The sequence below is a fragment of the Octodon degus genome, unplaced genomic scaffold, assembly GCF_000260255.1.
Source record: "Octodon degus isolate 3935 unplaced genomic scaffold, OctDeg1.0 scaffold00104, whole genome shotgun sequence".
Lineage (NCBI taxonomy): Eukaryota > Metazoa > Chordata > Mammalia > Rodentia > Octodontidae > Octodon > Octodon degus.
In genome coordinates this window covers 6,128,418-6,143,653 of record NW_004524680.1, presented here as the reverse complement: position 1 = coordinate 6,143,653, position 15,236 = coordinate 6,128,418, and the positions used below count along the sequence as shown (strand labels likewise).

Genomic DNA, 15,236 nt, shown 5'->3' with positions numbered 1-15,236 from the left:
GGGCTCTATGCTGAAAGAGTAACATGCTCACCACACCCCTTGTCATCTCAAGGTCCCTCACCCTTGGGCCTTTCTCTTTTGGAGGGATGTGGCAGGATCTAGATCCCCTCCCCTTTCATGGCTGAGCTCCAGGGAGAAGAGTCACCTGAGCTGTAGTTTTTATCCGAGAACATGTTGTCACTGAACACTAGTGCTGCCTGGCTGCTCATAGACTTGTGGGGCAGGATGCTGGAGGGGTGGGCCTGCCGGTTCCTGCAGGCAGAGTCCTGAGGGGCCTTCGTGTGTGCTGTCTCCAACATGGATGTGGAGATGGAAGAGGGGTTCCTGAAATGGAGAAGGGTCCTGGTGTCAGAGTCTGAAGGTCTGAAGGTGCTTGCTTGTACTCAAGGTGCCAGTGCAGGGGATACTAGTGGTGGTCAGGCTTATAGTGTCCTTCCCCGTATCTACCCCTACCTGCCTTTGATGGCCTGGAAGGAGGACAGAGGAAGAGCCTCAGGACATGGTGGAGGAGGCAGCATGTCCCCAGGGCATGGCAGTGTCTGGGCATCCTGCACAAGTGCTGCAGATGCACTAGTGGGGTGCAGGAGGGCTCAGGGTGCTATATCCCTGCTCCAGCTCTCACACTGACTTGGACGAGCCAGTCTCTTCAGGACCACACAGAAGTCTGCCTTGGTTGCTTAGGGGTCATGGGAGGGATCTCTGAGGTTGGGAGAGCTCAGGCGTAGGTGGAGGATGTGGAGCCTATTCAAGCTGGCGTCGTTTCTCCTTTGTTCCTCCTGTTTTGAAAACGTGGGAAGGGTTTCCACAGACTGACAGTTGCCACAAAGAGAAGATATCCTTGATTTTGAGGAAGCTGTACATTCTGCCCCCAGTTCTCTGGGGGGCCCCACAGCTTTGCTTGTCCACTCTCAATTCTCATTTCTGGCACCTCCTTCAAGTGAAGCCTGACTTGGGCTGTCCAAGGGCACATCCCGGAGGGCAGCAACAGTTAGCAAGTGGAGCAGGTAAACTGCGGGGCATTTTAGGCTGCAGCTCATCTCTTCATGTTTTATTCCTTCAATTCTTCCACCATATAAGCAACTCAGGCCCCCTCAGACTCTGCCCAGGGTTCCCCCTCCATGTTCAGGGAAATCCAGGGTCCTAAAAGTGACGGGAAAGGCACTAATGCTTGCAGGTAAGTGGTGCCGCCAGATCTGGGTTCACCTTCTGCCTGAAGCAAACTGAAAATTGGAAAAATACACAAAAATCACAGCTATCAGACATCACACAGCAGCAGAATAGCACTGTAGTCACGGAGAGATGGGGCACCAACAAGGCCAGCTTGGATGGCATCAGGAAGCTGCGGGACAGTTGCCACTTTCTGGTACAGTGTGAAGGGAACAAGAGGGACCCCTCAACTGGAGGCATTGGAGGTGGCAGTTTGGGGACACCAAAGTGGCCAGGGTGAGCAGTGAGAAACCAGAGGAGGGACCTGCATGGAAAGAAGGGTCTGGCAATTGGCAGAGCAGGCCCACCTTCAAACACACACAGTGCACATGGGAAAGAACCACCCAGAAGGACCAGATAGAAGGACCCTTGAGCTCACACAGCACTGGGAAGAGCTCCATTTCCATTAGTCCCAGTGCAGAGGAATGTAGGCAAAAGCACACTGAATGGTGTTAGCTCAGCATGCAGAGAATGAGACCAAAACAAAGATCAACTGACCCTATCTACCAAAGCTCTAAAAGTGAGCCTCAAGTGAACCAAACTCCTTTAAATAATTCATATCCCAGAACAAAGCTCAAGCATATATGAAAAGTCCAGGAATACCCAGCAAAGTAAAATTCACAATGTCTGGCATCCAATCAAAATTTGCCAGGCACACGAAGAAGCAAGACAACACGATTCATAAGGAGGAGAAAAATCAGGTCATCAAAACCAACCCAGATCCAGGAAGATGGTAAAGTGGTGAGCAATGGCAGATTGGCCTCTCTGAAAGGGAGACCAGAAGCAACTTGGGGGAGAAAAGATGGAGAGGAAGTTTCTGGAAAAAGAATTGGAGCCCATTCAGAGTGTGAGCTGATGGACCTCAAGATAGGAGAAAGACGTGGCCAACTGCTTCCTCCCTGACTCTTGGCTCACTGGCAGACTGCATTGAGTCCTGGCTTATGGCATGAGAGGACTTGAGTCTACAGTGATGGTGGGGGCCCCAAAGACCTCCCCAGATCAATGCAGAGGCAGAGCACATCATTGAAACAGGTCAGTGGCCTGCAGCAGCAGCTGGTGAGTGACTCCATTCCAAACATCCCCAGGGGAGGGTTATTGAGCAGATGATATTCTGAGGTGAGGCCAGCTGAACCCGGGACTTGGAGCAATGGTGGGCTGGATCCATCTTGAGGCTGCCAGCATCTGGGTAAGTCATAGCACTGGCAGATGCCCAGGTTGGGGAGCTGAGATCAAGCTGGCAAGAAACAGCCCCAAACCTGGTTCACAGGCCCACAGCCTGAGACTGGGATCCACCTGAATCTCTTTAGACCTGAATCAGTACCTGAGCTTGCTCTTATTGGGATCATGCAATACGGACCTGGGCTCTGTGAGCCTCCTTCGCCTACCAGGACAGCAGAGACTTGCCCTCGAGTGGACACTCCCCCACCACAGAGCTGAAGCCCTAAAAGGTAACCACGTGCTTGAAATCACAGAGAAATCTCTCATTTGTATTTTAAATTTTTGCTTGAACATTCTTGTTTTCTCATGAGTGTGTAAATGTTTTTAGTTTTTAGTTTTGCTTGCTCCTTGCTTTTATGTCTTCTTTCTTGTCTTCTTCACCAGCCTCCATAAGCTTAAGGGCTCTTCTTTTGTCCTTCAACCTTGCTTCTAATCTCTTTCTTTTAGTTCTCTTTTTCTCGTATCCCTATTAATTTCTCAACAGAGGGCAAAATTGCTCAGTTGGGGATATATTTGCTGTATATAAATTTCTGGTTTGTTTAGATTTTGTATTTATTCATATAACTAAAAATCATCTTTGTATGGTTAAAAATGGCAAATTAATGGTTTCCACATTTTGACATTTTCTAGGCTGGGCTGGATTCTACTGTTATTACTGATTGGCTTGTTTTAGCCATGTGCATGGTTGTTCTGATCAGTTGCTCTTCCTTGTATACCAAGACCAGGATCGTCTGAAAGTCATAAACAATACTATGATATTTTGTCCAGTACTATAATACTCTTGTCTAATACCCAAGAACCAGGGAGGGCTGGCAATCTAGCTCATCAGACTAAGCACCTACTTAGGCAAGCACAGGGACCAGGGTTTGATCCCTGGTACTGCATGCCACACCAGTCCCACCCTCAGGGCATACTCAGCCAGCAATCAAGTCCGGACTTGGGGGAGCACTCCGGTAATCTCAGCACTGGGAAGATTGAAACAGGAGGATTACTATGAGTCTGAGTTGCATAGTGAGACCTTGTACCAAATATATAACAAAGGAAGAAAGAACCAGGGATAAGGCCAATCAGGCAACAACTTCTCATCCCTTATAAACTGAGGAGGTAGCTATTGTGACAGACTCAAAATCCAGCTATATTTAGAAGACATCTCTGAAAAGCAATCACTTCCTAAGGAGTTCTTGATACAGGTAATGAAGCTACCTACCATAAGCAATTTACATGCATCAATGCAGAAAATAAATGTATAAAATAGCAAATTTGAAGACATGGAAGCAAGATGCAACTACTGACCTCTAGCTTGCCCAAAGCTAACCCAGGGGGCAGTGAGGTGGAACAAACCAAAAGCCACCCACCTGAACTCTCTGAAGTGGTAACAGAAGAAGTAAGAAATCAGTAAGACACACAAAAAGTGTTTGGCAAAGTCTAATACAGGAAATCAGAATAGACGGTCTTTATCTCAATCTGATAAAAGCAACCTATGACAAACCAACAGCCAACATTATACTTAATGGTCAAAAACTGAAAGTTTTTACTCTAAAATTAGGAACAAGACAAGGATGTCCACTATCATCACTCCTATTTTATACAATTCTGAAAACATTAGCCAGACAAATGAAACAAGAGAAAGAAATAAAAAGAATAAAGACAGAAAAGGAATATGTGAAATTATCATTATTTGGGGATGACATGATACTTTATATAGGATAAAGCAGAAACTCCACAAAAGGCTTCTAGATTTAATAACCAAATTTAGTAGTATAGCTGGATAGAAAATTATTATTTTTTTAAAATTAATTTTATTGAGAAAGAAATAGCTATAAGACAGCTTCAAAACAGGTTAGCAGGACAGTTATAATAATTAATATATTGTATATTTTTGTCTTCATAGTAGTTATTCATAGTACAAGATTCAGCCATGATATCTTGTCTAAACACTATTAGTACAAATCTTTCTTCTTACTGAACTAAGAGAAAGTAGCTGTATATCAAACCTAACTAATTTGTATATACACAGATATATAATTTTTTTCACTACAAAATGGTCCTTCATTTATATTCCCCTTTTTTGTTTGGTTTTGTCAGAGATGGGTATTCCATTGCCATTCAAATATTGTAGGTGCATGAATTCAGCAAAATAATCCAATATAGTCCAGTAGACCATAATAGTAGTGGGTTATCTACAGGACTAGCAATGTCAGAAGTTGTTGACTTGAGCCTTTTACAGCTCTGGATAGAAAATTAACACTCAAATATCAATAGCATCTCTATATGCAAATAAACTCACCAAGAGAGAGAAATGAGGGAAAACACACCTTTCACAATAGCATAAAAAATTTAAATACTTAACAAAGGAAGTGAAGGACCTTTACATTAAATACTAAAAATAAGACCAAAAAGGACATAAAAAAAGGAAATATATCTCTTGTTCTTGAAGGAAGATCCAATATAGTGCAAATAGTTGTAATTCCTAAACTGTTACACAGATTTAATCCAAACCTTATCAAAATACTGATAGCAAACCTCACTTATAGAAAACAATCCTAAAATTCACTTGGAAACCAAAGTGGCCTAGAAGAGAAAAAGCAATTCTGGGTAACAGAGAAGGCAGGGAACATCACAATATCTGAGTTGAAAGTATACTACAAAGCTACAATTATCAAAACATTATGGTACTGGCCAAAAAATAGACCAAATGATCAGCAGAACTGATTAAAGATCAGAAACAACTCCAAACACACTCCGCTACCTTATCTTTGACAAAGGGGGCAAACACCCTCACTGGAAGAAAGATAGCATCTTTAATAGTGATGGGAGAACTGGATTTCCACATGCCAAATATTAAACCTAAACTCATATGTCTTACCATGTAGTCCACTAAAATTGAAATGGATCAAATGTCTAAATATTAAAACAGAAGTACTGAATCTGCTGGAAGATAGAATAGGAAGAACTCTTGAAGACATAGGTGTAAGTCAAGCCTTTATGAACAAGACCCTGGCCACACAGGAAATATTACAAAAAACCAACAAATGGGATCTCACTTTATTAAAAAGTCTTGCACAGCAAAGGAAACCACTAACAGAATGAAGATACAATGCACAGAGTGAAAAAATATTTTGTCTGGCTGTTCCTCAAGCAAAGAACTAAGATCTAGAATATGTAAAGATCTAAAAAAAAAAAAAAAGAAAAAAAAACCAGACCCCCAAATTTAAAGATCCAGTCCAAAAATGTGTATATGAAATGAATAGACACTTCTCATAGGAAGAAGTACTGATGGCAAATAAACATATGAAACATACTGATTATTTGAAAGACGTAAGTTAAAATAACACTGAGATTCCATCTCACTCCAGAAAGAATGACTATCATCAAGAAATGAATCAGGAACAAAGGCTTGCAGAACCGTGGGGGAAAAAAGAAACCTTTCTTCACCTTTGGTGGGGGTGTAGATTGGTGCAATTACTGTGGAAATGAGCGTGGAGATTCCTCAAAAAACTAAAACTGAATGTTCCATTTGAACCAGCTATTTTCCTCCTTGTTATCTTCCCAAAAGAATTGAAAGCATCATAATACAGCTATATTTGCACACTCATGTTGTGGTGGCACAGCTACATCTTGGTGGCAGCCCAAATGCCCATCAGTGGATGAATGGCTATGGAAGGTGTGTTCCTTTTCACACAATGGAGCATTATTCTGCCATGAAGAAGCAAACACTGAGACATGTCTAGGTAAATGGATGTACCTTAAAACTATAGTATTAAGTGAGATAAATCAGATCCCTGGGTAAAGATCATATTGTTTCTCTTGTGTGAGGAACTTAAAGATTAAATAAGGACAAAAATGTATAACGCATATTGGGAAATAAAATATTCAAAAGGTAAGGAGAACCATACCTGGACAAAAACTGAAGAATCAGTGTTTATTGTGTGCAGGTACAAATTACTCATGATAAATGTGATCATTATGTGTATCTAAAATGTACCAATAAAATCAACACAACAAAGTCAGCCCAGAAATGGTAGTCCTCATAGATAGGAACATTAAAACTGCTATAATTACATTCCATATGTTCAACATGGTAGACTGAAATGTAAGTGTGCGAAAGAGAGACGTGCAAGGATATATATAAAAAGGAAAACTACATTTCAGATTGAGAATATCATGAACTTCTTTAACAGTAGGTTAGACACAGTAAATTGGTAAATTTGAAGGTCAACAGAAGCCCCCCAAAGGAACACAGACAGAAAAAAAGACTGGAAAAGTTGAACAGAGTCTCAGCAAGTTGTGGGACAAATTCAAAGGCACTGTAGATGTGGAAGTTGAGTCCTCACAGGAGAAGAAAGGGGACAAAAAACATTTGAAGAAATAATGTGAAGATTTCCAAATTTGATGAAAACTATAAGTCTACATATCCAGGAAATTAAATTTCAAGCTAAAGAAACACGAATGAAATAATGTGAACTCACATCTAAAGTAAGTTACCTAGCAGGGACGGTAAGAGGAATCGAAAAGATGCCAATGGGAAAAAAACTACCCTAGAGAAATGAACAATGATGGACAGTTCTTTTTAGAAATGACACGAGCCAGAAGACTGTGGCAGCATAGTAAACCACTGAAAGAAAACTCCAGGCAACTGTCAAGGCTCAAATTCTAAACTTAGAGAAAGAGTCTTGAAGAGGCACAGGTGAAAGGACAAGGCTTCTGTATACGTAACCCTGAGAACTCATCCCTAGAAGGCGTGCACTATAGACAATGTTAGGAGAGCTGGTGGAATGCCAGGAGGGGGCCAGGCAGAAATGTGGACTTATACCAAAGTGCGAATGATACCAGGAATGATAAATAGCAGGTAAATGGAAAGTGGTTTCCTTATTTTAAAATTTAACATAAAATAATGACATACTGTAAATTTGTATCAATATAGAAGTAAAATATATAGCAGCAATAGCGTAAGTGGCACAATATGACTTAGAGAGTGAGAGAGATAAATGAGCATTGAATGCTATAGTCCCTGAAGTAATTACTAAGAAACATAAGGCAGGGCCGGCCAGATGGCTCAGTGGATTAAAGTGCCTGCTTAGGCAGACACAGGGGCCGGGGGTTCGATCCCCAGCCTGCAGTGCCAGCCCTGCCCCCAAGAGAAAGCTGAGATGGTGATTGAGACTGGGCGTGGTTGCTTGGGAGGCTGAAAACAGGAGGATCACTACAAGTCCAATCTGTGTAGTGAGACCCTGTAGACCCTGTACTAAATACATTAAAAAAAAAAAAAAAAAAAAAAGGAAACAGAAGGCAAAAAATATAAAAGGCCAGCAATGGACATAGATTAAGACCACATCATGTCAATAGTTACATTAAATATAAGTGGTTTAAACACCATAATCAAATAATAGGTTCTCAAATTAAATAAAAAATAAGACCCAAATATATGCTGCTGATAAGAAAATAAAAGAAATAGACATAAGTTAATTAAAAATCAAGGGATGGAAAAAGATATACCATGCTAACATTAAAGAAACTGGAGTTGTTTTCCTAATGTCTCACAAAGTTTATTTTTAGAATAAATACCAGGGATAGTCAGTTCAGAATGATAAAGGAATCATTTGTCAGGATGATAGCCATCACAAATGTTCATGCATCTTATAACTACAAAATAAACAAAGCAAAACGAGTACAAGGAGAAGCAGACAAATGAACAATCACAATTAAAGATTTTAAAAAAAGGTTTCAGTAAATTTTCTTATTAATTGAGAGAATAAGTAAAGGGTTATCAATACGGATACGGAAGAGTTGGACAACACTTTTCACCAGTGTAACTTATTTGATATTTATAGAACTCTGTCTAGCAGGAAAAAGTACATCATCATCATCATCATCATCATTATTATTATTATTTTAAATGTATTTGGTCTTTACAGGGTCTCACTACACAGCTTGGTGATCATAGTGATCCTTCTGTTTTCAGCTTCCCCAGCGCTAGGATTACAAATGTGTGCCACCACACCAGGACTCTGTGGCCAGCTCAGCCCACCCTGGGAGCAGAGCTGGCAGGGCATGTCGTCCCTGGGAGTAAGCTGTGGTCTCTACTCTTGCCTAAGCTTGCCTAAACAGGAGCTTTAGTCTGCTGAGCTAGCTCGCTGGCCCAAAAGCACATTATTTTGAAACACACATGACACATTTACCAAGACAGGCCATATTCCATGCATAAAAAGTTTAAGTCTGAAAGGACTCAAATTAAGCAAAACATGGCCTCTGACCACAATAGAATTAAATTAGATATAAAAATGAGATGGATGGGAAGTCCCCAAGGATATGAAAATAAATAACATACTTTTAAATAACACAAAGGTCAAGAAGATATGAAGGGAGAAAATAAGTGTTTTGAATGGAATGAAAATGAAAACAACTTACCAAATGCCTGGGAAGAAAATTTAGAGTGTTAAAGACATGTATTAAACATGAATAAGAGTCTGATATCAATGGCTTTCAATTCTACTTGGAAAACTAAGGAAAATGAAAATTAAACTCAGGAAGATAATAAAAAGTGTCCCAGAAACCAATGAAATAGAAAGTGGAAAAGTCAGTGAAACCAAAAGCTGGTGGTATAGGTTGTATTTATTTATTTATTTTTTTGTATTTTAGGGTCTACAGGGTGTTCAGGATCTCACTACTAGATCAGACTCATAGTGATGTGCCTGTTTACAGCCTCCCAAGAACTGGGATTACAGGTGCGCACCAGCACACCCAGTCTCAGTTGCCATCTAAGCGCACCCCGGGGGGGGCAGGCCCAGGTATTGAACCCATGGCCCCTATGCCTGCTTGCAGGAGCTTTGATCCCCTGTGCTATTTGGCCGGCCCTGTGGGTTGTATTTATATTTTAGACTTTATTTATTTATTTATTTTTTTGTGGAACCGGGGGATTGAACTCAAGGCCTTGCGCTTGCCAGGGAAGCGCTTATTCTGCTGAGCCATCTCCCCGGCCCTGTGGGTTGTATTTAGATGTCTGCCCAAAGCCTGCTGCAATCAGAGGTGGAGCTTCCTGGAGGGGGCTGGATCTAGGGTGTGATGCTGCGATGGAGTTAGAGTGTGAGGCTAGGAGTAAGGGTGAGAGTGCCAAGGGCAGGAAGCCTCGATAAAGCAGGAAGAGGGTTGCTTCCCTCTTATTGCTTTGCCACTCTGCTGTATGCTGCCTGGCTGCCTTCAGCATGCCGTGCTCCTCTACCATGCCACCTGGCCCTGGAGCCAGCCCAACTGGAACATCTATGAACTGGAACATCTATGAACTGTGAGCTGGGCTGGTGAGATAGCTTGGTGATCTAAGTGCCTGCCTGGTAAGCTCAAGGAGCGAAGTTCAATCCCTGGTACTGCGTGCCATGCCAGCCCAGGCCATCTGAAGCGCTGGGGAGGCTGAGATAAGATCATTACGAGTCTGAGCTGGGTAGCGAGACCCTGTATTGAATGAATGAATAAATAAATAATTAAAAGAACCCCAAACCCTTAAAGAAACCTGTGAACTAAGTAAACCTTTCCTACTTTAATTTGGGTGTTGAGTTTTTTTTTTTTTTTCTTTTCGCTCTCAGCAAGGAAAAAACCAACTAAGACAGCTGGTTTCTTAAAAAGATGAATACCTTGATCAACCTCTACCAGGATTTACTGAGACAAAAAAGAGACAAGAGACCAATTATTAAGAATAAGAGTAGTACATCACTACTGGTCCCATAGACATTAATAGGATAATAAGGGACTGTTATGAATAACTAAGCCAATAAATTTGATAAGTTAAACAAAATAGAGAAATTCATTAGAACTATAAAATACCAAAGCTCATTCAAGAATTGAATAATAGGAATAGCTTCGCATCCATTATAAAAATTAATTTGTAGTGAATAACCCCAACACACACACACACACACACACACACACACACACACACACACAAACTCCAGGCAGGCCTAGATGGCTCTTTAATTTCACCAAGCACCTGAAGAAAAATCAATACTGATAACTGCAGAACTTCTTTGTCAGGAAGGCATTTCCCAGATACACAAATCATGTAACAATATTGCAGACAAAGAAAACTACAGCCTAATATCCTTTATGAGCGGATACAAACTTTCTTAACAAAAGGCAAAGGAATCTAAAATATATAGAAATTCTCATCCATCATCTCGAAATGGGGCTTTTCTTGGGAATGGAAAGCTGGTTGAATGTTTGAAAACCAATTAACAAAATTCACCATATGGACAAACTAATGAAGAAAATCGTATAACCATCAGAACAGAGGCAGAGAAAGCATTTGCCAAAATTCAACATTTAATCACAAGAAAAACAAGAACTAAGGGATCTCTCTCAATCCGATAAAGAGCATCTATAGAATGACCACAACTGGATGCTTTTTATTTATTTATTTGTTTATTTAGGTCAGGCACTGCAGGGTCTACAGGTTCTACAGGGTCTCACAATACAGATCAGACTCATAGTGATCTTCTTGTTTTCAGCCTCCCAAGTGCTGGGATTACAGGCATGTGCCATCATGCCCAGTCTCACAACTCTTATTGTATATAATGGTGAAAGACAGTGTTTTCCCCGCATAACTGGAATGGAGATGAGAATGTCCTTTCTATTCAATACTGTAATATGGGCTTAGTCAATGTGAAAAGTTGAGAAATAAGAAGAGCATACTGGAAAGGAAAAAACTCTGTAGAAGACATTGTTATCAAAGTAGAACATCCCAGGTATTTGAATTAAAAATATGTACTAGAACTAAAAAGAAGTTCAAAAACTTTGCGAATTTTGTCAGTATATAAAAACCAATCATTTCTAAATATTAACAATGAACAGTTGGTAACTAAAGTAAAAATACTGTGTACTAAACATATGAGATACTTAGGTATAAGTAGTGCAAATAATTATAAGATTTATACAATGTTTTTGCTTTTGGTGATATTGGGAGTTGAACCCAGAGCTTTCCCAATGAATTATATTTTTTAATATAATTCTTTAATAACTTTAAAAAATTTTTTTACCTTTAATAACTTTGTAAAAATTTTGAGACAGGGGCCCACGAGGTCACTAAATGGCCTAGGCTGGACTTAAACTTGCAATCTGATGCTTTCTGCATCAGACTCCCAGAGTGGTGGGGTTGTAGGCATGTGGCACCATGCCTAGCTAACAAGGTCTGTGTCCTGTGAACTACAACATAATGATGAAAGGAATCAAGAAGCCTTCAAGGGGAGACAACCCATGTTCATGGATTGGATAACTTGCTATTATTAAGATGTCAATTTTCGGGGGCCGGGGAGATAGCTTAGTAGAAGAAGTGCTTGCCTGACAAGCACAAGGGCCTGAGTTCAATCCCTGGTTCCAAAAAAAAAAAAAAAAAAAAAAAAAAGTCAGTTTTCTCTAAATTTATATAACTATTATATGAAATTCCAATAAAATATTTTGGCAGTAAAAACACACCTTTTCTAAAGTTTATGAGAAAGTGTGTAGAAATGAATAGGATAACCAAAGTGACTTCAGAAAAGGAAAAAGTGAAGGACTAACTTCAAGACCATTACCAATGTTAACAATTATTATAAGACTACAGTAATCATGACAGTGCAATATGAATGAAAGAACAGAAATGTAAATAAATGGAACAGTGTATGATGTCCAAAATGTGGCTGATTTTGATAAACATGCAAAAGCAATTCAACTCAGCCTATGGTGCTACAACAACTGGATGCTTGCATGAAAACGGAATTCCTAATTATTCTTTACACCATATGCAAAAATTAACTCAAAACAGAACACAGAACTGAAAGTAAATCCTAAATTTCTGAAACCCAGAGAAGAAAACAGAAGAAAAATCCTCATGACTTTGGGCAAGACAAAGATTTCTTAGATCAACACACTACCCATAAAAGGACTGATGACATAATAAAAAACTAAGAATTTATGGCTTCTGAAAGATACCCAGAACACAATGAATAGATAAAGAAATATTCGCTAATCACATGTGATAAAAGACTATATCTAGAATATTCAGAGAACTCTCAATACCAAACCAAATAACTAGGCAAACAAACTACCAAAATACAGGCAAAGGATATGAACAAATGGTTCATCCAAGGAGACTAACAGATGGTACATAAGCACATAAAAATAGTGGACATTATTTATTATGAGGGGAGTACGTTAAAATCACCGGGGGCATCACTACACATGCGCTAGACCCAGGGAAACTGGAAATACCAAGCGCTAGTAGTACAATTGCAGAGAAACTGAGATTTTGGCTGGTAGCAACCCTCACGGCTGAGCAAACATGGACTGCGTGACTCAGCTGCCCCACCCTAGACATTTACTCAAATGAAGCGGAAACTTGTGTTCACACAAAAATTTACACACAAATGTGTAACAGCGGCTTTATTTATAATAGCTAAAAAAGGACAGAACACAAAAATGCTCACTTAGTGAAGGCATAACCAAGCTGTGTTACATTCACAGATCATGACTCAGCGATAAAGAGAAGCGAGCTCCTGGTAAAGCCAATGACACGGATGACAGGGCCGATGACATGGGAAAGAGCGCCACGTCCTTCCTCATTTCATTTCTATGATGTTCCGGCAAAGGTGAGGCCATGCAGACACAAAGACGGAGGCCCCCGTCTCTGTAGTGCCTGCTACGGGCTGGATTGTGTCCCCTCCTCCCGCACACCGGAGGTTGAACCCCAGCCGCCAGGGTCAGTGTGTTGGAGGTGGGACTTTCACGCTTGCGTGCGTGCGTCTGTGCGTGCGTGTGTGCGTGCGTACGTACGTACGTGTGGCCAAGATGAGAGCCTGAGGCGAGACCGCGTGAGGGGATTCCTGGCTGGACCATGGAAAGAGTGACCCTCTGAAGCGTCAGTCACAGGCCCTGCACCTGTGTCACTGCCCCCAGGCCTCAGAGGTAAGTGCACTTTTAAAACTACAGAAACAGCTAGAGTAGTTTTAGCAGACTCCTGTGGAGGGAAGCTTTTCCTTGGCTAAGATGGGGTGTGGCTGAGGAGGGCAGACAGAAACCTTCCCCAACGTGACGGCTGTGGGGGACCAAGGGACTAAGAGCACAGGCAGCCACCAGGACTGTCCCGGAAGTAGCTGTGTGGATCCTGAGCACTAATTCCACAGGAAGCCGCCTGGGGCAGAGCCCCTGCACAAAAGCCTGCTTTGTGCCCCTGTGGAGAGGCATCTGCCTGGGCAGGGGTCAGAGGAGGCTGAGCAGGGGCCTACAGGCCTAGGAGAGTGGAGCTCGCCCCAGTGTCTGGCTGGGTCTCTGGAGACCTACGAGATCCTGTCCTGTAAGATCCTGGTGGCTGTGGCCTCTCCATCTGGTCCTGGGCAGCAGTGCTCAGAGAAGTGGGAGGACAGTGTGTCTGGCCATCTGTCCGGCCATCCACTCACTCACTGGTACAGCCCGCTGTGACCTATTCCCATCTACACCTCTTGTCCTCATGAGCAGTCAGTCAGCAGCCATGTTCAAGGCAGAGCCCATGGTCAGTCTCCGCCCTCCCGCTTCCTCTACTTTGCCTAGGACATGGCATCCCAGACTACCCCAAATCCCTCCCTGGGTGCTCCTGCCCAAAGGGCGGAGGGCCTTGCTGCCTTCAGGGATTTCCCTCCCAGGAGGTGGAAAGCTGGAGTGCCTGGGTAGAGGAAGGGTGGCACAGGCTCCCTCAGGCTCTGGGGACTGAACTGACCTGGGGTTGAGGGACATGGCTGACGACACTCTATTAGCTGGGCTGCGGCTGTGTGGCCTGTGAGAGTGCTGCCTGTCCATGACGGAGGTGTGGTCTGGGGCCTTGGAGAGCCCAGGCGCTAGCTGTGTCCTCACACCTGGCAGGTCAGCTCCGTCTCTGGGCACTGCTCCTTCCTTCCCTGGCCAGCTCTGATCTCACCCTTGAGGTCACAATGGTCCCAGTGCCCACAGTTCTTTCCAAGAGCCTACACTGTTAGGGAGGTGGTGTGCACACGGGCAAGCTTGTATCTGTACAAATGTGTATGGACTTGTGTCCTCAGGGAGGCCTTCCAATGTCCTTGTCTTCTCTGGGTCTAAATTGTTTCCTGTGAAACTGTGGATCCAGCTTGGGAATTAGTGTGCTGGGCCCGGGTCCGTGTGCCAATGGCATTTCTTGGCGCTGAAGCTGTAACTGACCTTCTGGGCCCTGGCCTGAGAATGGAGACACTGTGGCCTAGGATTATCCTTTCAGCCTCTCTGTGCCTCCGTCTTTCCATTTGTAAAGTGGGGGCACAGCTGTCCCAGCTCCTGGGCTGCTCGGAGAGCCTGTGGAAGGAGGGAGTGCTGAATGGTGCTTCTGGGACTGTGATGTCTGATACTAGCAATGTGGGCGAACCAGTGCCTAGCTCAAGGTAATCTCAGCCGAAAGGTGTCACTACTGGCTGACGCCACCACGTGTGTGAAGAAGGCTCAGAATTCACCCAGCCTTGGGGACCCTGGACTCAGAGTCACTGCAGAGTACTGGAAGCTTGTCAGGAAGCTGGGGCACAGGGGAGGGTGGTACTGCTCCTGGGCAGGTCAAGGCCATCTAGGCTGAGGGGTGGGGAAGGGCCAACAATCCTGCCAGCTCCCACACATCCTGCCAGCTCTGTGTCCCAGGGCATCTCACAGCGCCTTGCAGACAGCTCTGGTGCGGCATTTACACCCCAGGACTGGGCACACAGTGCCAGTCAGTGGCAACTGGGCTGATAAACAGACTGGTTGGCCAGTCATGCCCCCACTCTGGAAACTTGCAAGCAGAGCCAGAAGTGAGACTTTGGGATGGAAATTGTGAACCGGGT

General features: G+C 42.9%; 1 protein-coding gene across 1 annotated transcript in view; it reads right to left on the bottom strand.

The window, feature by feature from the left end:
* LOC101592461 (maestro heat-like repeat family member 5) overlaps nt 1–14,320 on the bottom strand; it is a 64,373-nt gene extending 50,053 nt beyond the window's left edge. Inside the window, exons 1-2 of the mRNA XM_023723924.1 lie at nt 14,138–14,320; nt 146–324 (exon numbers count right to left, since the gene is read on the bottom strand). Coding sequence (XP_023579692.1) covers nt 146–324; nt 14,138–14,217 — 259 coding nt within the window. The 5' untranslated portion in view covers nt 14,218–14,320. The remainder of the gene's footprint in view (nt 1–145; nt 325–14,137) is intronic.
* Between the last annotated feature and the right edge of the window lie 916 nt (nt 14,321–15,236).